Raw genomic sequence first — 13829 nt, forward strand, 5'->3', positions numbered from 1 at the left:
GTCATGTAGCCCTGGTCTGGCTCATGTCCTATGTTCTGAACTATTACACCTGGCTGGCTCCAGGATGGATCTTTGCTAAGGAGAAATCTGACCCTCCCTGGCAGGATAGCCTGAATTGGGGAGAGAGGTGTACTCTAGTATCCTATGAAGAAGACAGTCTGTCTTTGCCTTTCTTGTAATTCGGTTGTTGAGAGCCCAGGATTGGGTGAGGGGAGGCCATGTGCTCCACTGCCCTCATGAGAGTAAGCCGTGGTTCTTTTCTCTCCTTTAAGTTAGGAACGTATGACACTAAATGAATCATTCATATGCCATTGATGAAAATTTCTTTTGATTGACACTGTAAGAATGTAGCCAGAACTGGTGCAACTTTTCCGTTTAATTCATTGCCCACATGGCTGCCTGAGAAATCAATTTAAAATGTATACTTGATCATGCCATTCTAGGCCAGAAACCCTTGAGTGGCTCCCTGTTAAGCGATAAAACACCTAATAAGACATCAATGTCTCCCATGTTCTAGACTCTGCTGATCCGTCCAGTCCTATCTATGCTCACAACTCTTGCACGCTACATCTCTAGAGCCATATTGAACTACTTATAGTCCCCACAGCTATTATGTTTCTGTTGCCTATAGGCTTTTCACATCTACTCCTATCCTTCTTAGACGCTTAGCTGCTCTTCATTCTTTAAGATCCAGCTCGTTCATTCATTCAACAAATATTTATCGAGTGCCTATCATGTACTAAGGAGCCCTGGTGGTGCAGTGGTTAAGCGCTCAGTTGCTAACCGAAAGGTCATTGGTTTGAACTCACCAGCTGCTTTCTGAGGAGAAAGATGTGGCAGTTTGCTTCCGTAAAGATTTACAGCCTTGGAAACCCCATGAGGCAGTTCTGCTCTGTCCTATAGGGTTGCTATGAGTTGGAATCGATGACAACGGGTTTTACCATGTACCAGTCATGGTTCTAGGGATGTAGCAGTGAATAAAATAGGTATGTCCCTGCCATTTGTGGAGCTTAAATATTCTGTGGTATGTATTGAAACAAGTGTAAGATAATCAGATGGTGATAAGCAAATAATAGAGCAGAGAAAGGACAGAAGAGTGGTCAAGGAAGGCCTCACTGATTAGATGATGTTTGAACAGAGCTGAAAGAGGCAAGGGAGTGAGCTGTGTGGCTATCTGGAAGAAGTGTTCCAGGCAGAGAATATAAGAAAATGAGGCAGAAGCTTACTTGACTCAGTTGTTACCCTCTCCAGAAATTTTCCCTGATGCTTCGATTTCCTACATGTAGCACTTACCACACCATAGTTGTCCATGTGTGTCTGTTTCCCTCACTAGGGTATGGGTTTCTTGAGAGCAGGGACCTCTGATTCTTCTCTTCTCCTCAGCACCAAGTACTCAGAAATATTTATTGAATAAATGAATAAGGCCTTATAGGCCTAGTTATTGCAGCCTGATCATTTTTACAAATGAGTTATAAGATAGGACTTGGATGGCAGATGGTTTGAGGGAAAAAAATAGAATTCTAAACCTGGGTCTCTGTGCCACTGGCTTGATTCCCTTTTTCGGCCCCTAGGAAGTAGACCACCCGGTTGTCTGAAGAAGAGTACCTGGAGATGTTCATTTTCAGCGTTACGGCAGGCAAAGCCAAACCAAACCCGTTGTCGTCGAGTTGATTCAGACTCATAGCGACCCTATAGGACAGAGTAGAACTGCCCACAGTGTTTCCAAGGAGAGGCTGGTGGATATCAACTGCCAACCTTTGGGTTAGCAGCTGAATACTTAACTGTGCCACCAGGGCCCCTGTGGCAGGCTAGCTACCTGTAAAATAGTGGATTAAATATAATGAAGTTCTTTATAGTTGAATTTGCAAGAAAGTAAGAGAAATCCTTAGGGGCTTAAGAACCAAGAGCAAACTGAAAACCAGAGTAGTTAGCCCTTTAATCTGACCTCAGCTGCCTTGAGTGTTTGCTGGTCTCAGTTACCTAGAAGCTTGGGCTTTGATAGACCTGCTGTTACAGCAAATGAAGCCACTGGCCCACAAGGGTTAGACTCCAATTGGAACAGATCCCATGTGAAGCTAGGTCCCTTGAAAATCCACACCCTTTGTTATAGGATGGACTGGGGAAAAAAAACCCCTGCTGACACAGGAAGATGACAAATAAGATTGCCTGTTAGCCTAGGTTCTAGTAGAGGGAAAAAAGTTTCCCCTGAGAATTCTTAGCCCTGGGCATTCCCTCTTAGGGATTTGGGTTTATATTTTCATTACTCGGATGGTCTAGGAACCCCAAGCCAAGAAATTGATATTAAAAACCATCCCAGACTGGTAATGTACCCAGAATGTTTGGCAGAAGCAAATGCACAGCCTCTCTGGAGAGAGACACACTTGACACAGGCTGCACAGGATTCCCACAGAGTCAGGAGAATAGATTTTTAAAATGAGAACACATGCTGCTTGCTTTGTGCTGTTGAGATGATGATGTTACCTTTGTATAAAAAAATAAGCATTTGAATACATCTGTGCCTCCTGTATGGTATGCAGAAATGAAATGATAGAACAGAACTTGTATGTAAGCCAGCATTTAGGTATGGACACACATTTAGCTGCCTTCTGTCCTTGCAGAGGTCATGGAAGAAGTGACATCGTGCTCCTTCAACAGTCCTCTGTTCCAGCAGGAAGACAAGAGAGGGATCACCTACCGGATCCCAGCCCTGCTCTACATCCCCGCTGCCCGAACCTTTCTGGCCTTTGCAGAGAAGCGCTCCACGTGCAGGGATGAGGATGCTCTCCACCTGGTGCTGAGGCGAGGGTTGAGGACTGGGCACTTAGTACAGGTGACTGCTTATCCCTTTTCTGGGCCAGAACCTCAGTTTCTGTCTAGAGTATCGCAAGATCTGTGCCTTTACCCTTCAGTGCAGGAAAAGCTCTGTGAGGGGAGCTGAGGAGGGGGAAAAATAAAAAATAAAACAATGGCTCTCATTTATTGAGTGCTAATTGTGTGGCAAAGTGTTTAAGAGCTCAGGCTGCTAACCAAAAGGTCAGCAGTTGGAATCCACCAGCCGCTCCTTGGAAACCCTATGGGGCAGTTCTACCCTGTCCTATAGGGTCGCTATGAGTCAGAATCGACTTGATGACACACAGCAATAACAATGACAACAACAACGATTGTGTGTATCGGGCTAAGCTAAAACATTTTATACATGTTATCTTATTGGATCCTCACAGCTACTCTGTAACATAGGTACTGTTGTCAGTCACATTTTACAGGTAAGGAATCGAGACTCAGAGGTTGCCACTTACTCAGGGTTGCACAACTAATAAAGCAGTAGAAGTAGGCTTCAAGCTCCATTTCTGATTCTAGAGGCTTCCATGGTTCAGGTTCTGATTCAGCTAATACGTGGTGTGCTCTTCATTCATTAGCTTCTTTATTCCTCCTAAGTCACCCAGGGAGGTAAGCATTGTTATTCCAGTTTTGCTGATGAGGGTCCTGTTGCTCCAAGATCTTGCACAAGTTCAAGATCACAACTAATAGATGGTGGGCAGGGGGAGGTTTAAGAATAACAACCTTACTACTGCTAATGCTTTATGTGAGGTACATACTATCCCCATTTTATGGGAGGAAACGGGGGCTCAGAGAATTAAAGTGACTACCCTTGGGCACCTAATAAGTGACGGAATTGCAATTGGAGCCCTTGTCCTTAAGTAGAACACTTTTACCGCATGTTTAATGGGGGAAGTTGCCTTTGTGCCTGTGGGCTATAGGGATCTCAGACCCCATTTCTCTCATTGTTACCTTCCTTTATCTCCCAGAGTTGTAGTGAGGATCAAATGAGACAGTGGATTTGAGAGTCTTTTGTAAACTTTAAAGTGCTATATAAATAATACTATAATAGGTACTTTAATCCCCCTAACCTGCCCTGCTCTTCTACCTACAGATGTCTGAAATCTCACCATTAACGCTTCATATCCACAGCTGATGCTTGTTCTGCTCTTACAGTGCAGATGCTATTCTACTCGAGGTGGGCCTTGCCAGCAACCCCTGGCCTTGCTTTCTAATGACCGTTTGGCTCACATGTCCCTGTGGGGAGTCGTTTTACTTTAGGGAATCGCCAGTACCCTGTCTTTCACCTTCGCTTGTCATGAGTCTTCCTTGTGACTTTCCATGGAGGCCCAGTCCTGCAGCCAAGTAGAGCTTGAACTTCAGTCTGTCTCATTTCCTCCAGGACAGACACTGCGTGTGGTCATGTTTCCCTGCTTTCAACCACAGTTGTGGTTAAGCAGTTCTTATCACACCACAACTGTTGTATAACCTCACTACCTGGTAGTCACACACATTCAAAAACTTGTCTACTTTAGCTCATCTCTCTTCTTTTTGTTTTATTCACTTTTATTCTCAGATTTACTTGTAGAATCTTAGCGTTAGAAAAATTATCTAGCCCAACTTCTTTCCCAGTATAGAAATCTGTGTTCCATTAGTGGGTACTGATAGCTTAGTGGTTAAGAGGACATGGTCTTTGGAGTCAGGGAAGACCTACCATTTATTGGCTATGTGACCTTGGATACTTGACTCTTTGTTCCATCATCTGCCACATGTAATAAATAGTAGTAATCACACATAGTAAGAACTCCACATTAGTCATTTTCCATAAGTGGCCTACTTGCACACTGCCAGTAATGAACTTAATCCGGTGGCAACTGGTAAAGTTTTTTTTGGACTGAGATGATACCTACTAGGGCAGTTGATCTATACATAATATAAAGTCCATTTTCCAGAAAACTGCTCTTTGAAGTGCCCAAACCATGTTCATGTCCTCTGAGTATTCTGTTTGCTGGCCTAAATAGCTTCACTTCTTTTAGTGGTTCCTCAGGCCACAATCCTGATAATGGTTTCTGGTCCCTTGAAAACTGTGATTACTGTCCTTGGCACCTGGTCTGGAATGTCAGTGTCCTTTTTCAAAGTGTTGTACTCAGAACTGAACTTAGGACTCTAAGGGTAAACTGACCAGCTCAGCCGTGAGTGGGCTATCCCATCTTGTATGCTTTTACTGCAGCCTAAGGTAAAGTAGGAGTCCTGGTGAAAATGGTTAACACACTCGGTTGCTAAACAAAAGGTTGGTGGTTCTAGTCCACTCAGAGGTGGCTCAGAAGAAAGGAATTGTGATCTACTTGTGAAAAAATCAGCCATTGAAAACCCTATGGAGCACAGTTCTACTCTGACATATGTGGGATTGCCGTGACTCAGAATTGACTCGAAGGCAAGTGAAGGTAGTGTTAAGATAAAGTAGCATTTACTTTTTTGGCAGATGCATAACACAGTTGACTAATATTGATTAGTGATCCATTAAAACCCCCAAGTCTTTTTCACTTTTGTTCTTTAATCAGGTTTCCTCATTCAGATTTTTAAGCCCAAGATGTATTTTATTCCTGAAAAATCTGAGATTGTTTGATATGTCTCATTGCTTCAGCTGGTTGAGATCATTTTAGATCCTAATGCTTTCATGCTTTGTTTACTGTTTCTTCCAGCTTCATGTCAACTTTATATTAGACATATCTGGCCCAAATAATTTTTTCCTCTCGGCCACTAAGGATGACTGAGCTTATGACTTCCCAAAACTAAATGTCCCCCCAAATTAAATTGACTTTATCACATATTTTGAAGTGTTTACAGTGCACAAGTTACTGTAGTATAGAATGGGCTGCCCCAGAGATAGTGAGCTCCCTGTCGCTAGGCTAGTTCAATGAGAGACTGAATGGTCTTTATCCAGAAGACTTAGAAGAGAATTCTCTGTAAGATGGGAATTAGCACTAGTAACTCCTGTGGTTCCTTATGGTTCTGAGATTCCGTGATCTAAGCTTTGCTTAGTAACTTGTTTTGCCTATTCATGCAGGAATTAAACAATGATAAAAAAAACTTCCTATTTTTTATTTGGATAAAATAAGGTAACACATACATATAGCTTACGAAAAACGTAAACAATACGGAAAGGTGTACATCCCATTCCCATTCCTCTACCTCCTGTAGATAGTTACTGTTTTTTCCTGTGTATCCTTCCAGTGCTGCTTCATACAGAAACAAAGAAATAAAAAACCCATTGCTGATGAGTTGATTCCAACTCATAGCGACTGTGTAGGACAGAGTAGAACTGCCCCAAAGGGTTTCCAAGGCTATAAATCTTTACTGCTGACCTTTCAGTTAGCAGGCAAGCGCTTAACCACTGTGCCACCAGCACTCCTAATAAACAAAGAAATACACGTATATATTTTTATTACTCCTTTTCAAAACTTTTTTTAATGTGAAGTAAGAACATGTGATAGAAAAGTACACAAAAGAAACGTCAGCTCAGTGAATTGTGACAAAGCCAACACTTGGGGAATCACCACCCAGCTCAAGAAACAGAATATTGCCAACACCTCAGAAACCTGTCTTATGCCCCCTTTCTCCTCCCCAAAGGTAATTACTATCCTGATTTAATAGCACAAGTTTAGTTTTGCTTGCTGTTAATCTGTGTATTCTCTTATGCGTTCTTTCTTTTGTTCAGTATTCTTGAGGTTCATACAAGTTGTGTGCAGCTGTACTATGTTTATTTTCATTGTTATATTCTATTTTATGAATATACTACAATTTATCCATTCTACTATTGGTGGGTATTTGTGTTAGCTATTATGATTATGGATAATGCTGCTGTGAATATTTCTGTTCATGGTTTTCGATACTGTGTGCATGCATTTTTGTTGGGTATATATCTAGTAGTGGAATTACTGGATCATAGGTTATGTGTATGTTTAACTTCAGAAGACAATGCCAGCCAGTTTTCTAGAGTGGTTGTCATAAGGGCTGGTCTGCTTCACTCTCATCCTTACCCTTAGGATCTAACCCGTTAGGGTTTGAACTCAAAGCGTGGAGAGTTTACCAGCTCTTCCAATTGTCCTATAGCCCCATGTTGTTGTTGTTAGGTGCCATCGAGTCGGTTCCAACTCACAGCGTCCCTATGAGTACAGCAGAGCGACCCGTTCTGTACAGCAGAACAAAACACTGCCCGGTCCCGCGCCATCCTTACAATCGTTGTTATGCTTGAGCCCATTGTTGTAGCCACTGTGTCAATCCATCTTGTTGAGGGTCTTCCTCTTTTTTGCTTACCTTCTACTCTACCAAGCATGATGTCCTTCTCTGGGGACTGGTCTCTCCTGATAACACGTCCAAAGTATGTGAGACGATGTCTCGCCATCCTTGCTTCTAATGAGCATTCTGGCTGTACCAAGGCAGATTTGTTCGTTCTTCTGGCAGTCTGTGATATGTTCAATATTCTTCGTGAACACCATAATTCAAAGGCATCAGTCCATCTTCAGTCTTCCTTATTTGTTGTCCAGCTTTCACATGCACGTGAGGCAATTGAAAACACCATGGCTGGGGTCAGGCACATCTTAGTCCTTAAAGAGACATCTTTGCTTTTTTAACACTTTAAAGAGGTCTTTTACCATGGATTTGCCCACTGCAATGTGTCATTGGATTTCTTGACTGCTGCTTCCCTGGGCATTGATTGTGGATCCAAGTGAAATTAAATCCTTGGCAACTTCAATCTTTTCTCTGTTTATCATGTTGCTGCTTATTGGTCCAGTTGTGAGGGATTTTGTTTTCTTTGCGTTGAGATATAATCCATACTGAAGGCCGTCCTCTTCACTTTCAGCAAGCAAGGTCGTGTCATCTGCATATTGCAGGTTGTTAATGAGTCTTCCTCCAATCCTGATGCTGCATTCTTCTTCATGTAGTCCAGCTTCTCAGATTATTTGCTTAGCATACAGATTGAATAAGTATGGTGAATAAGGGGATACTGCGTAGTTTAAAGTCAGGAAAGGTGTACATCAGGGTCGTATACTATACCCTAGCCCCATAAGGCTGTCAAATGAGTTGCTCAGCTTCTCAGCCTTTCAGTTTTACCTCTTTGAGAATTAGTAGAGATACCCTGGGGGAAGTGGTGGTTCAGTGGTAGAATTCTCGCTTCCATGCTGGAGACCCTGTTTGTTTCCACCAGTGCATCATGCGCAGCTACCACTCTGTCATTGGAGGCTTGCATGATGCTATATGATGATGAACAGGTTTCAGCGGCTCTTCCAGACTAAGATGGACTAGGAAGAAAGACCTGGTGATCTACTTCCAAAAATCAGCCAATGAAAACCCTGTGGACCACAGTGGTTCCATCTGTTGTGCATGGGTTGCCATGGGGGGTGGGGTGGGGTTGTGTGTGTGCTGACTTCACTGCAGCTAACAACAATAGAGATACCCCGAGGGGAGAAGGGACTGCAAATACCAGACTGACCTCTCGGAGTGACCTTTTCTCAGTTCTTGGCCTATCATTCTACATTACCTTGTTTGTTCTCTGGTGCTTTCAGGCAGAGGTTTGTGTTTTCATTTTAATATTTTATCCATCTTTTCTAGTTCTCAGTGGAAGGATTGGTCCATATTACCTAGCTTTTCATAACTGAAAGTCTCTTCCCTCCACCTTTCTTATGCAAAAAGTAACATACTGTATATACTTTGCTTTGCTCGTTTAACAATATATTACGGAGATCTTTCCAGATCAATATATAGAGGCCATCCTTTTTCACCCCATGCATTACGTGTGTTCACTATGGGGACCAATATTGTTCTCAATATTCTACTGTGTCAGGCAATGCTACAGTGAAAAATCTTGTGTGTACTTAATTGGATAAGCAGATATATCTTAGGATAAATTCCCAGAATTGGGAATGCTGAGAAAGGTTAAATGCATTTGTAATTTTGATCTTCTCTCCATTCTTGCCAACAGAGTGTTGTCAAACTTTATGATTTTGCCAATTTGTTAGATGAAAAATGCTATGTCAGTTTAATTTTAATTTGCATTTCTCTTTTATATGTGATGTTGAGCATATTTGCATTTGTTTTTTCCTCTTTCTGTGAATTGTCTGATCTTGCCCTTTGTCCATTTCTACTGGCTTTCTGGAAATATTGTTACTAACTTCTAGTTGGTTTTTTTAAAAAAAATATGTTAAGGAGATTAGCCCTGGTGGCACAGTGGTTAAGTGCTTGACTGCTAACGGAAAGGTTGGCAGTTTGAACTCACCAGCCACTCCACGGGAGAAATGTGTGGTAACCTGCTTCTGTAAAGATTCTAGTCTTGGAATTGACTTGATGGCACACAACAATAGGCCTTTGTTTGTACTATGTATAATTAGTCATTATCTCATTTGATCCTTACAACAATTCCTCTGCAAGGATAGTATTAAAGTCTCCATTTCACAGATGAAGAAATTGAGGTAAAGATGAAGTAACTTTTAGCCCGTGGTTACACAGTAAGTGATAAAGCCAGGGTGTCTCTGACTCCACACTTGAGCTTTTAATGACAGTGTTATGAACTGCTTCCCTAGGGTAGTACAGGAAAAAAAAAAAAAATCTATCTAAAATTGCCCTTTATTTGCCTAAAACTTCCTTGTTTGCCTGCCTTGCTTTACTTCCTTTTCTTTATTTTATTCTTTTTCTTTCTAAAAACATTTATTTAGCTTCAATCGTGTCCCAGATGCTAGAGATACAAAATTAGTAAGATTTGGTCTCTACTCTCAAAAGCCTCACAGTCTAGGAAGGGACAGTCACATTAAAAAAAAAAAGAAAATTACAGTGTTATATAATAAGTGCTAAATGCACGTACAAAGAGGAAGCAACTGATTGCCTTTGGTAGGAGAAGGAAGGAGTTTCATGGAAGGCTTCATAAAGGAGGTGACTTTTGACTTAGACATTGGAGGATGAATCAGGAGTCCAGATAAGTGAGAAAGAGCATTCCAGACAGAAGGAACATGTACAATATCTAGCATTGCCTCTTTCCAGCTTCATGAGGCATTTTATAGTATTTGAGAGTTTATTGAATACCTGGGTGTTAATGATTTTATAGATTTCAATATTTTTTTCTTTTCTCAAAGTACTAATGCTTTTAATGAGCCTCATGTCTTCCTATTAGTCTCTCACTCCTACTCTGTCTTTCTCTTATCTAGTGGGGGCCCCTGGAGTCACTGATGACAGCCACATTACCTGGGCACCGGACTATGAATCCCTGTCCTGTGTGGGAGAGGAAGAGTGGCCGTGTGTACCTGTTCTTCATCTGTGTGCGGGACCATGTCACCGAGCGGCAACAGATTGTGTCAGGCAGGAATGCCGCCCGCCTGTGCTTCATTTTCAGTCAGGATGCTGGCTGCTCATGGAGCGAGGTGAGGGACCTGACTGAGGAGGTCATTGGCCCAGAGATGAAGCACTGGGCCACATTTGCTGTGGGCCCAGGTCACGGCATCCAGCTACAGTCGGGAAGGCTGATTGTCCCTGCATACACCTACTACATCCCTTATCGGTTGTTTTGCTTCCGGCTTCCATGTAAAGCCAGACCTCATTCCCTGATGATCTATAGTGATGACCTAGGTGTGACATGGCATCACGGCAGGCTCATTAGGCCCATGGTGACAGTGGAGTGTGAGGTGGCAGAGGTGATTGGGAAGGCTGGTCACCCTGTGCTGTATTGCAGTGCCCGGACACCAAATAGACGCCGGGCAGAGGCTGTCAGCACTGACCATGGTGAATGCTTTCAGAGATCAGCCCTGAGCCAGCAGCTCTGTGAGCCCCCACATGGCTGCCAAGGCAGTGTGGTGAGTTTCCGGCCCATGGAGATCGCACATGAGTGCCAGGACCCTGGTGGCAAAGATGCTCCCGTTGGTGAGCAGAGCCCTCCACTAGACAGCTCATTGAGGCTGGAGCAGGAAACTGGAACACTGTCAGAATCTTGGCTCTTGTACTCACACCCAACTAATAAGAAACGGAGGGTCGACCTAGGCATCTACCTTAACCAAGCCCCCTTGGGGGCTCCCTGCTGGTCCCGTCCCTGGATCTTGCACTGTGGGCCCTGTGGCTACTCTGATATGGCTGCTGTGGACGAGAAGGGCTTGTTTGGGTGCTTGTTTGAATGTGGAATCAAGCGGGAGTGTGAGCAGATTGCCTTCCGCCTGTTTACAGACAGAGAGATTCTGAGCCACGTGCAGGGGGAACTGCACCAGCCCTAGTAGGAGCCCTGAGCCAGTTCAACACTAATTGTCTTAGGACCTGACTTCCCATAGAAAGGAGTGGGAACCAATGCCAGGACAATGGAGGCCAAGATAACAGAAGTTACTGAAGTCTGCAGAGAATTCAAAAGCTTAGTATTCTGCTCCCTACCCTGGCACAGGGCCTGGCACAGAGTATCTACTCCTCCCCGTCCAAAGAGCAAAATGGGAAATTTGCCGTAGCTACTGCAGTGGAAAAAACACTGAACTGGGAGTTGGGAGATCATGATGTGATCCTTCCTCTGCTGCTAACTTGCTTTGTGACCTTGGACACATCACCTGACCTCTCTGGGTCTCAGATCTCCATTTGTAAAATGAGAGAATTGCTTCTGTGATTTTGCTTCTTCCCATCCCTAGGAGAGGCAGAGTGCCTGGGTGCTCAATGGTCAGCTAATCCTGACTTCCTATAGCACTCTGATCTCAAAATGGAAATGGACTTATCTTTTCACATGACTCTCCCTTCATCCAGGTGTGAGGTTACAAGAGGTGTCATGGCAGGAATAAAGATCTGGATAATTTGTTCTATTTTCAATATATAAAAAAAAAAGAAACCCAGACCCTTCTAATCATGCTCAGAGCTCCATGGGCTCTGTCTCCTAGAGGAATTGGGCAGAACAGTAGAATCATGAAGTCACCTACCTTCTCCAGCTTTGCAGCTCTGCTCAGTCTTCCCTTCCTCATCCAGAAAGCATCATTTCCTTGGGAGAAAATGAGCAACTCAGTGCCAGTGGTCCTTTATTATGGTGCTTGTTGCTTCTGATGGTCTTACTCCTATGAAAGATAAACCTGAAGCTCCGGTACTGAATGGTTCCTGACGGGAAAGGGGCATCGGTTAGGACTTAAAACTTTGGACAAAACTTCCCACAGTCTTTGCCCTCAAGGAGCTCACAGTTTATGGCGTAAAATGAGGGAGAAAATGCAGGTGGTGTGGTAGTTTGTAGATGTTAGGGTGATGGTAACACTTGCTGTCATTACCTTTGTTGCATTTCCAGCGTGACTGGAGTCATCTGTCCAAGGGCTTGTCCAGGATGCGCAGTTTCTCCCAAGTTTGTTTTTCTCAGAATGTTGTCCTGACCTAGCCACTCTTTAATCCATGGAGAAAGTCTTCAGCCTTACCTTAGGAAGGTCTCTGGACCCCCAAGCCTCTGAGTTGGGCCTATTCTTTTTGACCTATTGGAATCACTGTGAAGTATGGATGCCTCTTTGTCTTATAGGTTTGGGTCGGAACTGAGCCTGTGCTAGGTATCTTAGATGATACTAGATTGGTTACTCCTATTTTAGATTGTTTTCCCCATAGCCTGTTATTATGATAGAAATTCTGTCATGAGAGATTTATTCCTTTGGGTAGGAAAGCTCTTTTGTCCCTATTTTAGGAGAATGCCTTAAGCTGGGTAATGACCACAAAGAGCAAGTCTTAGTAGTGGCATATAGTCTAGGAAGCTAGGGGTTGCAGTTGCACCGATAAGATAGGGGAGGGTCCTGTAGGATGAAAGCAGAGATTAACTTCACCTACTTCAGCGTATTGTGTAAGCCTGTAGCTTAGAATGGGTTTTAAAATTCTCTTAGCCTTTCATATATTGCCAAAGTAATCTTCCCCATACACAGTTATGATCATCCATTCACTCATTTATACATTTCTCTAAATATTTCCTGAGTGCCTGTGTATAATGCAAGGTACTTTTTTATTTTCATTTCCTGGTTGAAAATCATCTGTGGCTCCCCACTGTCTGGAAATGCTGTTTACATGTAGGACCTTCCATTAAGTCGTTGGGTCAAATGATGAATAAACACTTCCCTCTTCTTCCTTATATGAAGCCCACTGTCAGGGAATACCTTTGTCAAGTGGCAGTCGAGGGGGTTGTGGGGCTGGGGGTGGACAGAGTTGGTGGTGCAAGGGAGGAATTGGGGAATGAGAGAGGATTAAAAGGGCAGTCCCCTCCCGAGTAGTAGAAACTCCTTGTTCAGCAGAGCTTTACTGAGCACCATACCCTAAGTAAATAGGAATAGGGATATGGCTAAGTTCTACAACCAGGGCTAAAGGATGAAGAGAATGAGACTATCAAGACTTCACTGGGACTGTTCAGGAAGAGAGCCAGGGAAGGGACCTCAGTCATGCCAGTGTGGACCAGAGATGTCTAATACCAGTGTTCATAAGATATTCCGTCCATCTCTAAATTTCCTTCCCTTACTCCTTCCTACTTCGTGTTTGCTTTTCCTTAATAACCAGCAGTGAAACTCTTTAGAGAAAAGGCCTATGTGCTTATTTCAGGAATAGTAAGAAAAGAAGGTTGGGGGACAGGGAAAATCCAGTATGAGGACTGGAGAGTTGACCAGGGTGGGTGATGGCAGCTGTGAAGAAAAAGAACAGCAGATAGGCATCTTAGCACCTTCAGAGAGAGGAAGGAAGTGGCAGACACGAAACCTAGGCTGGAGAGGTGGTGTAGGTGGTGGCTGCTGTGAAGAAGAAATGACAACAGGTTGCAGCTGTTCCCTGTAACCTGTGGAAAGAGAGGCCTGCATAGGCCAGCAGCTTGGCCTGCAGAGAAGGTCCTACCCAGCTCTAACCTTAAGTTGGCTCAACTTGTCCATTCTCCAGGTGACCAACAAAGAGAGCTGTGGGCACTGCAGCCCTGTTTGTGCCTATTACCCAAGGCCTTCAGGGCCCTGGAACCTATGTCATGATACTGGTACCCTCACTGAGCCCATTTCAGTCACCCTCAG

The 13829-nt window shown here is 43.6% G+C and overlaps 1 protein-coding gene across 2 annotated transcripts; it reads left to right on the forward strand.

Moving 5' to 3' along the window:
• The first annotated feature begins 2423 nt into the window (after nt 1-2423).
• On the forward strand, nt 2424-11669 carry NEU3 (neuraminidase 3). 2 transcript variants are annotated; one of them, XM_023736567.1, is made up of 2 exons: nt 2424-2830; nt 10017-11669. In XM_023736567.1, exons 1-2 carry the CDS (start codon nt 2624-2626, stop codon nt 11067-11069), a joined length of 1260 nt encoding a protein of 419 aa, XP_023592335.1. In that variant the 5' UTR covers nt 2424-2623; the 3' UTR covers nt 11070-11669. The 2 variants fall into 2 exon arrangements, with proteins under 2 accessions (XP_023592335.1, XP_023592336.1); XM_023736568.1 differs by lacking the exon at nt 2424-2830 and adding an exon at nt 3691-4015.
• The last annotated feature ends 2160 nt before the right edge of the window (nt 11670-13829 follow it).

Source organism: Trichechus manatus, unplaced genomic scaffold (assembly GCF_000243295.1).
Source record: "Trichechus manatus latirostris isolate Lorelei unplaced genomic scaffold, TriManLat1.0 scaffold00088, whole genome shotgun sequence".
Classification (NCBI taxonomy): Eukaryota; Metazoa; Chordata; class Mammalia; order Sirenia; family Trichechidae; genus Trichechus; species Trichechus manatus.

Coding starts and splice junctions, on each gene's coding strand:
- NEU3 (XM_023736567.1), top strand. CDS start 2,624: ATGGAAGAAGTGACATCGTGCTCCTTCAACAGTCCTCTGTTCCAGCAG. Junction 2,831..10,016: donor GGACTGGGCACTTAGTACAG/GTGACTGCTTAT, acceptor TCTCTTATCTAG/TGGGGGCCCCTGGAGTCACT.